At 48.9% G+C, this 17,613-nt stretch overlaps 1 protein-coding gene across 4 annotated transcripts in view; it reads right to left on the minus strand.

The window, feature by feature from the left end:
- The window catches only part of PLD1 (phospholipase D1), a 497,457-nt gene that overhangs the window by 198,915 nt on the left and 280,929 nt on the right, over positions 1-17,613 (minus strand). For all 4 annotated transcript variants that reach the window (XM_063916252.1, XM_063916253.1, XM_063916254.1 and 1 more), the window contains one exon: positions 4,694-4,786. In XM_063916252.1, coding sequence (XP_063772322.1) covers positions 4,694-4,786 — 93 coding nt within the window. The remainder of the gene's footprint in view (positions 1-4,693; positions 4,787-17,613) is intronic.

Raw genomic sequence — 17,613 nt, forward strand, 5'->3', positions numbered from 1 at the left:
AGGCAGCCCATTCCCAGGAACAGAGCCCTCCACCGCTTCTACTAAGTCCTCAGCATGACGCTGGGGCCGTACAAGCGGACTCAGGTGCGGTGGGGGGTAGTCTCAAGAGTTTCAGCGCGTAGTAGGCTCACTCGCAAGTGGACCCCTGGATCCTACAAGTAGTATCCCAGGGGTACAGATTGGAAATTCGAGACGTCTCCCCCTCGCAGGCTCCTGATGTCTGTTTTACCAACGTCTTCCTCCGACAGGGAGGCAGTATTGGAAACAATTCACAAGCTGTATTCCCAGCAGGTGATAATCAAAGTACCCCTCCTACAACAAGGAAAGGGGTATTATTCCACACTATATTGTGGTACTGAAGCCGGACGGCTCGGTGAGACCTATTCTAAATGGATAATCTTTGAACACTTACATACAAAGGTTCAAATCAAGATGGAGTCACTCAGAGCAGTGATAGCGAACCAATAGGGTGTCCCTGGACATCAAGGTTGCTTACCTCCATGTCCCAAATTGCCCTTCTCACCAAGGGTACCTCAGGTTCGTGGTACGGAACTGTCACTATCAGTTTCAGACGCTGCCGTTTGGATTGTCCACAGCACCCCGGGTCTTTACCAAGGTAATGGCCGAAATGATGATTCTTCTTCAAAGAAAAGGCGTCTTAATTATCCCTTACTTGGACGATCTCCTGATAAGGGCAGGGTCCAGAGAACAGTTGGAAGTCGGAGTAGCACTATCTCAAGTAGTTCTACGACAGCACGGGTGGATTTTAAATATCCAAAATCGCAGCCGTTTCCGACGACACGTCTGCTGTTCCTAGGGATGGTTCTGGACACAGTCCAGAAAAAGGTGTTTCTCCCGGAGGAGAAAGCCAGGGAGTTATCCGAGCTAGTCAGGAACCTCCTAAAACCAGGAAAAGTGTCAGTGCATCATTGCACAAGAGTCCTGGGAAAAATGGTGGCTTATTACGAAGCGATTCCATTCGGCAGATTCCACGCAAGAACTTTTCAGTGGGATCTGCTGGACAAATGGTCCGGATCGCATCTTCAGATGCATCAGCGGATAACCCTATCTCCAAGGACAAGGGTGTCTCTCCTGTGGTGGTTACAGAGTGCTCATCTTCTAGAGGGCCGCAGATTCGGCATTCAGGATTGGATGCTGGTGACCACGGAGGCCAGCCTGAGAGGCTGGGGAGCAGTCACACAAGTAAAAAATTTCCAGGGAGTGTGATCAAGTCTGGAGACTTTTCTCCACATAAATATACTGGAGCTAAGGGCAATTTACAATGCTCTAAGCTTAGCAAGACCTCTGCTTCAAGGTCAGCCGGTATTGATCCAGTGGGACAACAACACGGCAGTCGCCCACGTAAACAGACAGGGCGGCACAAGAAGCAGGAGGGCAATGGCAGAAACTGCAAGGATTTTTCGCTGGGCGGAAAATCATGTGATAGCACTGTCAGCAGTGTTCATTCCGGGAGTGGACAACTGGGAAGCAGACTTCCTCAGCACAACCTCCACCCGGGAGAGTGGGGACTTCATCGGGAAGTCTTCCACATGATTGTGAACCGTTGGGAAAGACCAAAGGTGGACATGATGGCGTCCCGCCTGAACAAAAAACTGGACAAGTATTGCGCCAGGTCAAAAGACCCTCAGGCAATAGCTGTGGACGTTCTGGTAACACCGTGGGTGTACCAGTCGGTGTATGTCTTACCTCCTCTGCTTCTCATACCCAAGGTATTGAGAATTATAAGACGTAGAGGAGTAAGAACTATACTCGTGGCTCCGGATTGGCCAAGAAGGACTTGGTACCCGGAACTTCAAGAGATGCTCACAGAGGACTCATGGCCTCTGCCGCTAAGAAGGGACTTGTTTCAGCAAGTACCATGTCTGTTCCAAGACTTACCGCGGCTGCGTTTGACGGCATGGCGGTTGAACGCCGGATCCTAAGGGAAAAAGGCTTTCCGGAAGAGGTCATTCCTACCCTGGTCAAAGCCAGGAAGGAGGTGACCGCACAACATTATCACCACATGTGGCGAAAATATGTTGCGTGGTGTGAGGCCAGGAAGGCCCCACGAAGAAATTTCAACTCGGTCGTTTCCTGCATTCCTGCAAACAGGAGTGTCTATGGGCCTCAAATTGGGGTCCATTAAGGTTCCAATTTCGGCCCTGTCGATTTTCTTCCAAAAAAGAATTGGCTTCAGTTCCTGAAGTCCAGAAGTTTGTCAAGGGAGTGCTGCATATACAACCCCCTTTTGTGCCTCCAGTGGCACTGTGGGATCTCAACGTAGTTCTGGGATTCCTCAAATCACATTGGTTTAAACCGCTCAAATCTGTGGATTTGAAATATTTCACAGGGAAAGTGACCATGCGGTTGGCCCTGGCCTCGGCCAGGTGAGTGTCAGAATTGGCGGCGTTTGTCTCACAAAAGCCCATATCTGATTGTCCATTCGGACAGGGCAGAGCTGCGGACTCGTCCCCAGTTTCTCCCTAAGGTGGTGTCAGTGTTTCACCTGAACCAGCTTATTGTGGTACCTGCGGCTACTAGGGACTTGGAGGACTCCAAGTTGCTAGATGTTGTCAGGGCCCTGAAAATATAGTTTCCAGGACGACTGGAGTCAGGAAAACTGACTTGCTGTTATCCTGTATGCACCCAACAAACTGGGTGCTCTTGCTTCTAAGCAGACGATTGCTAGTTGGATGTGTAGTACAATTCAGCTTGCACATTCTGTGGCAGGCCTGCCACAGCCAAAATATGTAAATGCCCATTTCACAAGGAAGGTGGGCTCATCTTGGGCGGCTGCCCGAGGGCTCTCGGCTTTACAACTTTGCCGAGCTGATACTTGGTCAGGGGCACACCCTGACTGAGGAGGACCTGGAGTTCTCTCATTCGGTGCTGCAGAGTCATCCGCACTCTCCCGCCCGTTTGGGAGCTTTGGTATAATCCCCATGGTCCTGACGGAGTCCCCAGCATCCACTTAGGACGTTAGAGAAAATAAGAATTTACTTACCGATAATTCTATTTCTCGTAGTCCGTAGTGGATGCTGGGCGCCCATCCCAAGTGCGGATTGTCTGCAATACTTGTACATAGTTATTGTTACAAAAATCGGGTTATTATTGTTGTGAGCCATCTTTTCAGAGGCTCCGCTGTTATCATGCTGTTACCTGGGTTCAGATCACAGGTTGTACAGTGTGATTGGTGTGGCTGGTATGAGTCTTACCCGGGATTCAAAATCCTTCCTTATTGTGTACGCTCGTCCGGGCACAGTATCCTAACTGAGGCTTGGAGGAGGGTCATAGGGGGAGGAGCCAGTGCACACCACCTGATCCTAAAGCTTTTACTTTTGTGCCCTGTCTCCTGCGGAGCCGCTATTCCCCCATGGTCCTGACGGAGTCCCCAGCATCCACTACGGACTACGAGAAATAGAATTATCGGTAAGTAAATTCTTATTTTCCATTATTTGTTGTGCATCTCAAGCCCTCATGTCCATAAACTGAAATACCATTGACCAAATTGCCCAGGTTACTTTTATTCATGGCTAAATATCACAATTTCAATTAGCTCTTGACTAGAGTGTGCGTTATGGGAGGCCAGGTGGAAGTCTTATCCCCTTTTCCACTTACGAGCACGGGTCGCAGCCGGGAGCCTGACACGGGAGCTGCCCCCTGCTGCGACCCGTGCTCGGCCCCTTTCCCATCAGCAGTCACAACCCTGCATATGCCGGGTTGGTGACGCTTCTAGTGACGCGGCAGGGGCGGCGCAGGGAGATCACATGATCTCCCAGCGCCGCCCTTCCATACAGTGTAAATGGGAGCCGTGTCGCATCGACACGGCTCCCGTTTACACTACAACCCTACCCGGATCAGTCCCGTGTCCTACCCAGGTAAATAGCCGGGTAGGATTCACGGGTCACTTGATCCGGGTTTACCCTTTTCCACTTGCAAAAAACACGGGTAAATGCGCCCCCCCGTGCATTTACCCGTGTTTTTTGAGCTAGTGGAAAACTGATCAGTGGTCTATATCATGAGTGTGTCATTAGCTGCAACTGCAAAGACTACTGGTATAACAAGTCAGAGCACATGCCACAGTCACAATCACAAACAGTAGCATTCACACACATTATTTCCTAGAAGAATAAGCTCCAGAGGAGATGTAAGCTACTTTTCTAATGCAACAGAAGTGAAATTTACTCCATGCACTGAAGTTAGCCTTATTCTTCCAAAGCCCTAAATGACTCCATGAATTTTAGGTGAAACTGCACCAATTCACAAATATGATTTAAAAAATGCTTAAATTGATACAGATCACAGAACAGGACAAACAGATTCACCCATCTCTAATATTTCCTTTCAAAATGCAATGACAGACTGGCATATCAAGATAGGAAATAATTCTTAGAAAAGGCCTATATACTGTCTATGCTATATAATAAAAGGCTAATGCTGCACCTCACCTCTATGGGGGGGATTTCAAGTGTTTTGCGTGCCGGCGGACAATAGATAGCGCCCAATGGAGCACTTCAAGTCCATTTGGACGCGCACAGCCGGCGTCACCGACATTACTGTTGTGTTGTGCCGTCATTTTGACATGCTGGAAACTAGTTCTAGATATAATACAACAATATTTCAAAGCCCCATTGCAACTTTCTAGTATGTCATTATGGGACTACTCCACATTTATATCAAGTACTTTCAATACCTCTTTGACCATCGGTAGCAAACACTGCCTTGTCCACAGCAATTTAAGCCCGGTATTCTGTGACCACCAGATCTCTTCATGATCATTCCTTCTCTGAAAGATAACATGTTGGATTATTTATCAAGAAATTGACATTTTGCTACAAAGGTTGTGAATAAGCCACCAGAGGATGTCATTTGAGATGCCAGGTAAATCTACGTAAGTATGTTACTGCAGTGCAAAGACACTTCCTCTCTGTTGATATAAAAAGAGACTGCAGGGTCTTCGGTGGATATATCTATTTGATTTTTTTTTTTACTTATCTCTGTTCTTAAATAAAACAGATAAAAAAATAAAATAAGAAAAAGACACTGCAGGGACATGTTTCTGTTCCTTCTAGCATGTTGCTACCATAATGAGGCACTGCAACATTTCAGTATGTTGATACTGAAACAAGACACTCAAGAGTTCTAGTATGTAGCTACTTTAAAGAGATACCCGAGAGTTCTAGTATGTTGAAATAACACCAGAGTTCTACTATGTAGTGCATAGGTTCTCAAACTCGGTCCTCCGGATCCCACACAGTGCACGTTTTGCAGGTAACGCAGCAGGTGCACAGGTGTATTAATTACTCACTGACACATTTTAAAAGGTCCACAGGTGGAGATAATTATTCCTCTTGCGATTCTATGAGGAGACCTGGAAAAATAAGAATTTACTCACCGGTAATTCTATTTCTCGTAGTCCGTAGTGGATGCTGGGTACTCCGTAAGGACCATGGGGTATAGACGGGCTCCGCAGGAGACTGGGCACTCTTAAAAGAAAGATTAGGTACTATATCTGGTGTGCACTGGCTCCTCCCTCTATGCCCCTCCTCCAGACCTCAGTTAGGGAAACTGTGCCCGGAAGAGCTGACATTACTAGGAAAGGATTTGGAATCCAGGGTAAGACCAGGGACGGATCTAGACTTTTCCTTAGGGGGGGCGGTTTACTGTTTAATCTTGACTCCTCCCTCTACAGTCCCAACTCCTCCCATCTGCAATCCTAACTCCTCCTCTCTAAATTCTGACTGAACTTTTTGAGTGAGACTGAGATAGAGCTTTGTGATTGTTCTATGTACATGTGACTGTGCTATGGGGTAATTGCATTTATTAGCCCTAGTACCCACACACCAGCAAGTGAGGGGCAAATGCTCTGTAACCCTTGCTCTCCTGGCTGCTCTGTGCTGCTGTGGTATAAGCTGCAGCACATCATTCTGCCTCAGGCTCTTCCCGGAGAGCTGTCTTCTGCTCAAAAAGGGGCGTGGCTATGACTGTGTTAGGGGGGGGGGGCGGTCGCCCCCTTCGCCCCCCCCTAAATCCGGCCCTGGGTAAGACTCATACCAGCCACACCAATCACACCGTACAACTCGTGATAACTATACCCAGTTAACAGTATGAACAATAACTGAGCCTCTCTCAACAGATGGCTCATACAATAACCCTTTAGTTAAGCAATAACTATATACATGTATTGCAGAGAGTCCGCACTTGGGACGGGCTCTCAACATCCACTACGGACTACGAGAAATAGAATTACCGGTGAGTAAATTCTTATTTTCTCTGACGTCCTAGTGGATGCTGGGTACTCCGTAAGGACCATGGGGATTATACCAAAGCTCCCAAACGGGCGGGAGAGTGCGGATGACTCTGCAGCATCGAATGAGCAAACTCAAGGTCCTCCTCAGCCAGGGTATCAAACTTGTAGAATTTTACAAAAGTGTTTGAACCCGACCAAGTAGCAGCTCGGCAAAGTTGTAAAGCCGAGACCCCTCGGGCAGCCGCCCAAGAAGAGCCCACCTTCCTCGTGGAATGGGCTTTTACTAATTTAGGATGCGGCAGTCCAGCCGCAGAATGTGCAAGCTGAATCGTGCTACAGATCCAGCGAGCAATAGTCTGCTTTGAAGCAGGAGCACCCAGCTTGTTGGGTGCATGCAGGATAAATAGCAAGTCAGTTTTTCTGACTCTAGCCGTCCTGGAAACATAAAGTTTCAGGGCCCGGACTACGTCCAGCAACTTGGAATCCTCTATGTCCCTAGTAGCCGCAGGCACCACAATAGGTTGGTTCAAATGAAACGATGATACCACCTTAGGGAGAAATTGGGGACGAGTCCTCCATTCTGCCCTTTCCATATGGAAGATCAGATATGGGCTTTTACATGACAAAGCCGCCAATTCTGACACACGCCTAGTCCAAGCTAAGGCCAAAAGCATGACCACTTTCCACGTGAGATATTTTAGCTCCACGGTCTTAAGTGGCTCAAACCAGTGGGATTTTAGGAATCCAACACACGTTAAGATCCCAAGGTGCCACTGGAGGCACAAAAGGGGCTGAATATGCAGCACCCCTGTAACAACGTCCGAACTTCAGGCAGTGAAGCCAGTTCTTTTTGAGAGAAAAAGGGATAGGGCCGAATTCTTGGCCTTTATGGATCCTAATTTTAGGCCCATAGTCACTCCTGACTGTAGGAAGTGCAGGAATCGACCCCCCTGGAATTCCTCTGTAGGGCCTTCCCGGCCACACACCAAGCAACCTATTTTCGCCATATACAGTGAAAAAGTCTTGCTGTCACGTCTTTCCTAGCCTTTATCAGCGTAGGAATAACTGCATCCGGAATGCCCTTTTTCGCTAGGATCCGGCGTTCAACCGCCATGCCGTCCAACGCAGCCGCGGTAAGTCTTGGATCAGACAGGGTCCCTGTTGCAACATGTCCTGACTGAGAGGCAGAGGCCATGGGTCCTCTGAGAGCATTTCTTACAGTTCCGGGTACCGAGTCCTTCTTGGCCAATCCGGAGCAAAGAATATTGTTCACACTCCTCCGTTTATTACAATTCTCAGCCCTTGGGTCTGAGAGGAAGAGGAGGGAATATATAGACCGACTGGAACACCCACGGTGTTACTAGTGCGACCACAGCTATCGCCTGAGAGTTCCTTGACCCAGCGTAAAACCTTTTTTATCTTTTTATTGAGGTGGGACGCCATGTAGTCCACCTGAGGCAGTTTCCATCAATTTGCAAAACTGCGTGAAGACTTCCTGATGAAGTCACCACTTTCCCGGGTGGAGGTCGTGTCCACTCCCGGAATGAACACTGCTGACAGTGCGCTTACTTGATTCTCCGCCCAGCGAAGAATTCTGGTGGCTTCTACCCTCGCCACCCTGCTCCTTGTGCCGCCCTGGCGGTTTACATGAGCCCCTGCGGTCTGACTGGATCATAACCGGTTGGTCGCGAAGCAGGAACTCCGCTTGCCTTAGGGCGTTGTATATGGCCCTTAGTTCCAGGATATTGATGTGAAGGCAAGTCTGTTGGCTTGACCACAAACCTTGGAATTTTCTTCCCTGTGTAACTGCCCCCCACCCTCGGAGGCTTGCATCCGTGGTCACCAGGACCCAGACCTGAATGCCGAATCTGCGGCCCTCGAGAAGGTGAGCACTCCGCAGCCACCACAGGAGAGACACCCTGGCCCTGGGGGATAGGGTGATTAACCGATGCATCTGAAGATGTGATCCGGACCACTTGTCCAGTAAGTTCCATTGTCCTTGCATGGAACCAGCCGAAGGAGATGGCCTCGTATGATGCTATCATCCTTCCCAGGACTCGAGTGCAGTGAAGCACTGACACCTGTTTTGGTTTTCAATGGATTCCTGACCAGTGTCATGAGCTCCTGAGCTCTCTCTATCGGGAGATAAACCCTCTTCTGGTCTGTGTCTAGGATCATGCCTAGGCGAGGCAGATGAGCTGTAGGAACCAACTGCGACTTCGGAATATATAGAATCCAGTCGTGTTGCCGTTTCATTTCCAGAGAAGGTGATACGCTGTCCAGCAACTGCTCTCTTGATCTCGCTTTTATGAGGAGATCATCCAAGTATGTGATAATAGTGACACCTTGCTTCCGCAGGAGCACCATCATATCCGCCATTACCTTGGTGAAATTGGTAATGACAATCCCGTACCGCAATTCTGAGGTACGCCTGATGAGGTGGATAAATGGGGACACGAAGGTATGCATCCCTTATGTCCCGATTCATTTCAGGCTTGCAATGACCGCTCTTAGCGATTCCATCTTGAACCTGAACCTTTTCAGGTATATGTTCAGGGATTTTAATACAATATGGGTCTAACCGAACCGTCTGGTTTCGGGATTATAACATGGTCGAATAATAACACCCTCTTGTTGAAGGAGGGGACCCTTGACCACCACCTGTTGAAGATACAATTTACGAATTGCAGTTAACACTGGCTCCCTCTCTTGGGGGCAAGCCCGCCGGGTCCTCGGTGAGGGGGCATCTTCTCATAGTCCAGCCTGTATCCCTGCGATACAATTTCTATTGCCCAGGGATCTAACAGGGAGTGAACCCACTTGTGGCTGAACTTACGAAGGCGTGTCCCCACCGGGCCTAGCTCCGCCTGTGGAGCCCCAGCGACATGCGGTGGATTTTTGTAGAGGCCGGGGAGGACTTCTGTTCCTGGGGACTAGCTGTGTTGTACAGCTTCTTTCCTCTGCCCCCGGCTCTGACAAGAAAGGACGCACCTCAGACTTTGTTTCTTTATTCGAAAAGCTGCATTTAATAATGTCGTGCTTTCCTAGGCTGTGCAGGAATATAAGGCAAAATATCAGAATTACCAGCTATAGCTGTGGAGACCAGGCCCGAGAACCTTTCTCCACACAATCCTCAGCCTTCCATATGCCTCTTAAGTCGGCATCATCTGTCCAATGTATATTCTACAGGACACGTCAAGCAGAAATCGACATAGCTTTTGTCTCTAGGACCCAGTATACTCATGTCCCTTTGGGCATGCTTTATAATTATATATCTATCACTTAAGACAGCATCTTAAAATATTTATATGCATACTAGGGTCTCAATCTCTGCTGATAAGGTACCTGTCCACGCTGCCACAGCGCTATAAACCCATGCCGACACAATCGCCGGTCTGGGTAGTATACTAGAATGTGCACACTATCTGCAGGATCCCTGAGAATAGCTAGTGCAAACAGAACACCCAAGGGGAAGATTCTCAACACATCCTGGCCCTAGTGGGGAAAGGATACAGCCTGAGAATTCTCTTGTGGGAAGCAGCCGTCTCTTGTCTGGAGATTCCCGCTCTTTTTCCTCATGAGAGGAGGGAAATTTACCTCAGCATTCTTCCCCTTAACATGTGTACTCTCGTGTCAGGGACAGATGAGTCATCAGTGATATGCAAATCATCTTTTATTCCAATAATCATATATTGAATATCTTTTAGCCCTCTTGGCTGTAACTTTGCATTATCGTAGTCAACAGTGGAGTTAAACTCCGTGTCGATACTTTGTTATTTTGGATAGTGAACATAGAGAGACTCTGAAGGACTCTGTGACATAGGGACAGACCAGGGTAGATTTCCTTTCTGTTCCCTAACCTTTTGTGCAATAATTTTACCTCAGCACTTACACATATCCAAACAGGTGTCGGCGTTGTCGACGGAGACACCCTCCCACACACATATCCGCTCTATCACCTCCTTAGAGGAGCCTTTTACCTCAGACATGTCGACACACACGTACCGACACACCACACACACAGGGGATGCTCTATTTGAAGACAGTTCCCCCACCAGGCCCTTTGGAGAGACAAAGAGAGAGTATGCCAGCACACACCACAGCGCTATATAATACAGGGATGTACACTATACTGAGTGATTTTTCCCCTATAGTAGCTTATATACACAGTTTTGCGCCTAAATTTATGTGCCCCCCCTCTCTTTTTTACCCTTTGTGTACCAGGATACTGCAGGGGAGAGCCTGGGGAGCTTCCTTCCAGCTGAGCTGTGAAGAGAAAATGGCGCCGGTGTGCTGAGGAAGAAGGCCCGGCCCCCTCAGCGGCGGGCATCTGTCCTTTTATGTACTTTAATGGCGGAAGTTAATGCACATATACAGTTTATCAGACTATATTATGTGCTTTTCGCCAAGTAAGGTAATCTAATTGCTGCCCAGGGCGCCCCCCCCCCCCCCAGCGCCCTGCACCCATCAGTGACCGGAGTGTGTGGTGTGCTAAGGGAGCAATGGCGCACAGCTGCAGTGCTGTGCGCTACCTTAATGAAGACCGGAGTCTTCAGCCGCCGATTTTCAACTTCTCTTCGTTCTTCTGGCTCTGCAAGGGGGACGGCGGCGCGGCTCCGGGACCGGACGACCGAGGACTGGGCCTGTGTTCGATCCCTCTGGAGCTAATGGTGTCCAGTAGCCTTAGAAGCCCAAGCTAGCTGCAAGCAGGTAGGTTCGCTTCTCTCCCCTCAGTCCCACGTAGCAGTGAGTCTGTTGCCAGCAGATCTCACTGACAATAAAAAACCTAACAAATACTTTCTCTTCTAGGAAGCTCAGGAGAGCCCCTAGGGTGCATCCAGCTCTGGCCGGGCACAGATACTAACTGAGGTCTGGAGGAGGGGCATAGAGGGAGGAGCCAGTGCACACCAGATATAGTACCTAATCTTTCTTTTAAGAGTGCCCAGTCTCCTGCGGAGCCCGTCTATACCCCATGGTCCTTACGGAGTACCCAGCATCCACTAGGACGTCAGAGAAACATGCACTGTGTGGGGTCCTGAGGACCGAGTTTGAGAACCTGTGATGTAGTGGATCTAAAGAGGGGTGTGATACAGTATGCCAGTGTGTGGGATGCGTCCGCAGTGTGACTGATAGCAGCGGGCGTTCGCAACATGAAAACGTAGCGTTGCAGGGGCGTAGTGGGCCGACCAGGAGTGTGCCGGGAGTGGTTTTTTTTTTTTTTTTTAATAGTGACGGACCACCTGACAGCGCAGCCAGGCTGTGCTGCCAAGGGTCAACCTTAGTTTGATGCGTCCACAATGTAATTGTGGACACATCGTGAGGCGGCGTCACACATGCACACGCTTTTGTGCAGTCTAGCCATGGCTAGTTTTATTGTGCAGTACATAAAACAAAGATAAATCCTAGCACATCTGGGCACTAACTAAATAGAATAGATTCCCTCTCTCAAGGTGGTAGGCCTAATGCCTCTACCACAAACAAAGGCATATGCACAGTACTTGCAGTCGGTAAATGACAGTGTCTGCTGCCTCTTTCCCCACGTAGTGAGACCCTGAGCCAAGCCCTAACACAGCTTATATCAGCCTTCTACAGGTGCAGGCACTCATTAGCCTGCTCTCAGGCAGAAGAACTAAAGACCTGAAATGGGCGTCGTGAATAAAGCCTTTTCTTCTCTCTCACATCCACACCCCCAGGACCCATTTCCGGCTTTTACTAAAGGCCCAAATTCTAATCAAGTCTGTTTAGCAAAACAGACTTTTTCTGGGGTTTTAAAATACATTGGCCAGATACCTGGTGTAAACATATCTCCAGTTTATCCCTTTACCAGTGCTTCCATCACAATATTTTAAGAACTATTAAATTTCTCTGACGTCCTAAGTGGATGCTGGGACTCCGTAAGGACCATGGGGATTAGCGGCTCCGCAGGAGACTGGGCACAACTAAAGAAAGCTTTAGGACTACCTGGTGTGCACTGGCTCCTCCCACTAAGACCCTCCTCCAGACCTCAGTTAGATTCTTGTGCCCGGCTGAGCTGGATGCACACTAGGGGCTCTCCTGAGCTCCTAGAAAGAAAGTATATTTAGGTTTTTTATTTTACAGTGAGATCTGCTGGCAACAGACTCACTGCAGCGAGGGACTAAGGGGAGAAGAAGCGAACCTACCTAACAGGTGGTATTTTGGGCTTCTTAGGCTACTGGACACCATTAGCTCCAGAGGGATCGACCGCAGGACCCGACCTTGGTGTTCGTTCCCGGAGCCGCGCCGCCGTCCCCCTTACAGAGCCAGAAGCATGAAGAGTCCGGAAAATCGGCGGCAGAAGACTTCGGTCTTCACCAAGGTAGCGCACAGCACTGCAGCTGTGCGCCATTGCTCCTCATGTACACCTCACACTCCGGTCACTGATGGGTGCAGGGCGCTGGGGGGGGGGCGCCCTGAGGGCAATATAAGACACCTTGGCTGGCAAATCATCACAATATATAGTCCCAGGGCTATATATGTGATAAATTACCCCTACCAGAATCCATAAAAAAGCGGGAGAAAAGTCCGCCGAAAAAGGGGCGGGGCTTCTCCCTCAGCACACTGGCGCCATTTTTTCTTCACAGTGCAGCTGGAAGACAGCTCCCCAGGCTCTCCCCTGTAGTTTTCAGGCTCAAAGGGTTAAAAAGAGAGGGGGTGCACTAAATTTAGGCGCAATATATGTATACAAGCAGCTATTGGGGGAAAAATCACTCAGTTATAGTGTTAATCCCTGCATTATATAGCGCTCTGGTGTGTGCTGGCATACTCTCTCTCTGTCTCCCCAAAGGACTTTGTGGGGTCCTGTCCTCAGTCAGAGCATTCCCTGTGTGTGTGCGGTGTGTCGGTACGGCTGTGTCGACATGTTGGATGAGGAAGGTTACGTGGAGGCGGAGCAGAGGCCGATATATGGGATGTCGCCCCCTGTGGGGCCGACACCAGAGTGGATGGATAGGTGGAAGGTATTAACCGACAATGTCAACTCCTTACATAAAAGGCTGGATGACGTAGCAGCTGTGGGACAGCCGGCTTCTCAGCCCGCGCCTGCCCAGGCGTCTCAAAGGCCATCAGGGGCTCAAAAAACGCCCGTTACCTCAGATGGCAGACACAGATGTCGACACGGAGTCTGACTCCAGTGTCGACGAGGTTGACACATATACACAATCCACTAGGAACATCCGTTACATGATCTTGGCAATGAAAAATGTGTTACACATTTCTGACATGAACCCAAGTACCACATAAAGGGGGTTTTATTTTTGGGGAGAAAAAATAAGAATTTACTTACCAATAATTCTATTTCTCGGAGTCCGTAGTGGATGCTGGGGTTCCTGAAAGGACCATGGGGAATAGCGGCTCCGCAGGAGACAGGGCACAAAAAGTAAAGCTTTAGGATCAGGTGGTGTGCACTGGCTCCTCCCCCTATGACCCTCCACCAAGCCAGTTAGGTACTGTGCCCGGACGAGCGTACACAATAAGGGAGGAATTTTGAATCCCGGGTAAGACTCATACCAGCCACACCAATCACACCGTACAACTTGTGATCTAAACCCAGTTAACAGTATGATAACAGCGGAGCCTCTGAAAAGATGGCTCACAACAATAATAACCCGATTTTTGTAACTATGTACAAGTATTGCAGATAATCCGCACTTGGGATGGGCGCCCAGCATCCACTACGGACTCCGAGAAATAGAATTATCGGTAAGTAAATTCTTATTTTCTCTATCGTCCTAGTGGATGCTGGGGTTCCTGAAAGGACCATGGGGATTATACCAAAGCTCCCAAACGGGCGGGAGAGTGCGGATGACTCTGCAGCACCGAATGAGAGAACTCCAGGTCCTCTTTTGCCAGGATATCAAATTTGTAGAATTTTACAAACGTGTTCTCCCCTGACCACGTAGCTGCTCGGCAGAGTTGTAATGCCGAGACCTCTCGGGCAGCCGCCCAAGATGAGCCCACCTTCCTTGTGGAATGGGCCTTAACCGATTTAGACTGTGGCAGGCCTGTCTCAGAATGTGCAAGTTGAATTGTGTTACAAATCCAACGAGCAATCGCCTGCTTAGAAGCAGGCGCACCCAACTTGTTGGGTGCATACAGTATAAACAGCGAGTCAGATTTTCAGACTCCAGCTGTCCTGGAACATATTTTCAGGGCCCTGACAACTCCTAGCAACTTGGAGTCCTCCAAGTCCCTAGTAGGTGCAAGGCACCACAATAAGCTGGTTCAGGTGAAACACTGACACCACCTTAGGGAGAGAACTGGGGACGAGTCCGCAGCTCTGCCCTGTCCGAATGGACAAACAGATATGGGCTTTTTTTTTTTTTTTTTTTTTTTTTGAGAAAAAACCACCAATTTGACACTCGCCTGGTCCAGGCCAGGGCCAAGAGCATGGTCACTTTTTATGTGAGATGCTTCAAATCCACATATTTGACTGGTTTTAAACCAATGTGATTTGAGGAATCCCAGAACTACGTTGAGATCCCACAGTGCCACTGGAGGCACAAAAAAGGGGTTTGTATATGCAATACTCCCTTGACAAACTTCTGGACTTCAGGAACTGAAGCCAATTCTTTCTGGAAGAAAATTTACAGGGCCGAATTTGAACCTTAATGGACCCCAATTTGAGGCCCATAGACACTCCTGTTTGCAGGAAATGCAGGAAACGACCGAGTTGAAATTTCTTTGTGGGGCCTTCCTGGCCTCACACCACGCAACATATTTTCGCCACACGTGGTGATAATGTTGTGCGGTCACCTCCTTTCTGGCTTTGACCAGGGTAGGAATGACCTCTTCCGGAATGCCTTTTTTCCCTTAGGATCCGGCTTTCCATCGCCATGCCGACAAACGCAGCTGCGGTAAGTCTTGGAACAGACATGGTACTTGCTGAAGCAAGTCCCTTCTTAGCGGCAGAGGCCATAAGACCTCTGTAAGCATCTCGTGAAGTTCCGGGTACCAAGTCCTTCTTGGCCAATCCGGAGCCATGAGTATAGTTCTTACTCCTCTACGTCTTATAATTCTCAGCACCTTAGGTATGAGAAGCAGAGGAGGGAACACATACACCGACTGGTACACCCACGGTGTTACCAGAACGTCCACATCTATTGCCTGAGGGTCTCTTGACCTGGCGCAATACCTGTCCCGTTTTTTGTTCAGACGGGACGCCATCATGTCCACCTTTGGTATTTCCCAACGGTTTACAATCATGTGGAAAAAACTTCTCAATGAAGTTTCCACTCTCCCGGGTGGAGGTCGTGCTGAGGAAGTCTGCTTCCCAGTTTCCATTCCCGGGATGAAAAACTGCTGACAGTGTTATCACATGATTTTCCGCCCAGCGAAAAGTCCTTGCAGTTTCTGCCATTGCCCTCCTGCTTCTTGTGTCGCCCTGTCTGTTTACGTGGGCGACTGCCGTGATGTTTTTCCCACTGGATCAATACCGGCTGACCTTGAAGCAGAGGTCTTGCTAAGCTTAGAGCATTATAAATTTACCCTTAGCTCCAGTATATTTATGTGGAGAAAAGTCTCCATACTTGATCACACTCCCTGAAAATTTTTTCCTTGTGTGACTGCTCCCCAGCCTCTCAGGCTGGGCTCCGTGGTTACCAGCATCCAATCCTGAATGCCGAATCTGCTGCCCTCTAGAAGATGAGCACTCTATAACCACCACAGGAGAGACACCCTTGTCCTTGGATATTGGGTTATCCGCTGATGCATCTGAAGATGCGATCCGGACCATTTGTCCAGCAGATCCCACTGAAAAGTTCTTACGTGAAATCTGCCGAATGGAATTGCTTCGTAGGAAGCCACCATTTTTACCAGGACCCTTGTGCAATGATGCACTGTTTTTAGGAGGTTCCTGACTTGCTCGGATAACTCCCTGGCTTTCTCTTCCGGGAGAAACACCTTTTTCTGGACTGTGTCCAGAATCATCCCTAGGCACAGCAGACGTGTCGTCGGGATCAGCTGCGATTTTGGAATATTTAGAATCCACCCGTGCTGATTGTAGCAGTATCCGAGATAGTGCTACTCCGACCTCCAACTGTTCCCTGGACTATGCCCCTATCAGGAGATCGTCCAAGTAAGGGATAATTAAGACGCCTTTTCTTCGAAGAAGAATCATCAATTCGGCCATTACCTTGGTAAAGACCCCAGGGTGCCGTGGACAATCCAAACGGCAGCGTCTGAAACTGATAGTGACAGTTCTGCACCACGAACCTGAGGTACCCTTAGTGAGAAGGGCAAATTTGGGACATAGAGGTAAGCATCCCTGATGTCCCGGGACACTATATAGTCCCCTTATTCCTGGTTCGTTATCACTGCTCTGAGTGACTTCATCTTAATTTGAACCTTTGTAAGTGTTCAAAAAAAATTTTTAGAATAAGTCTCACCTAGCCTTCTGGCTTCAGTACCACAATATAGTGTGGAATAATACCCCTTTTCTGTAGTAGGAGGGGTAATTTAATTATCACCTGCTGGGAATACAGCTTGTGAATTTTTTCCCATACTACCTCCTTGTCGGAGGGACACTTGGTAAAGCAGACTTCAGGAGCCTGCGAAGGGGAAACGTCTCGACATTCCCATCTGTACCCCCGGGATACTACTTGTAGGATCCAGGGGTCCTGTACGGTCTCAGCGCCATGCTGAGAACTTGTCAGACGCGGTGGAACGCTTCTGTTCCTGGGAATGGGCTGCCTGCTGCAGTCTTCTTCCCTTTCCTCTATCCCTGGGCAGATATGATCTTATAGGGACGAGAGGACTGAGGCTGAAAAGACGGTGTCTTTTTCTGCAGAGATGTGACTTAGGGTAAAAAACGGTGGATTTTCCAGCAGTTGCCGTGACCACCAGGTCCGATGGACCGACCCCAAACAAGTCCTCTTCCTGTATACGGCCATACTGTGCCGTTTGGAATCTGCATCACCTGACCACTGTCGTGTCCATAACATCTTCTGGCAGTTATGGACATCGCGTTTATTCATGATGCCAGAGTGCAAATATCCCTCTGTGCATCTCGCATATATAGAAATGCTCTATAGTCAATAAAATACTGTCCCTGTCAAGGGTATCAATATTTTTAGTCAGGGAATCCGACCAAGCCACCCTAGCTCTGCACATCCAGGCTGAGGCGATCGCTGGCCGCAGTATAACACCAGTATGTGTGTATATACTTTTTATTATATTTTCCAGCCTTGTCAGCTGGTCCTTGAGGACGGCCCTATCTATAGACGGTACCGCCACTTGTTTTGATAAGCGTGTGAGCGCCTTATCCACCTTAAAGGGTGTTTCCCAACGCGCCCTAACTTCTGGCGGGAAAGGGTATACCGCCCATAATTTTCTATCGGGGGGAACCC

The sequence above is a fragment of the Pseudophryne corroboree genome, chromosome 4 (genome assembly GCF_028390025.1).
Source record: "Pseudophryne corroboree isolate aPseCor3 chromosome 4, aPseCor3.hap2, whole genome shotgun sequence".
NCBI classification, from domain to species: Eukaryota; Metazoa; Chordata; class Amphibia; order Anura; family Myobatrachidae; genus Pseudophryne; species Pseudophryne corroboree.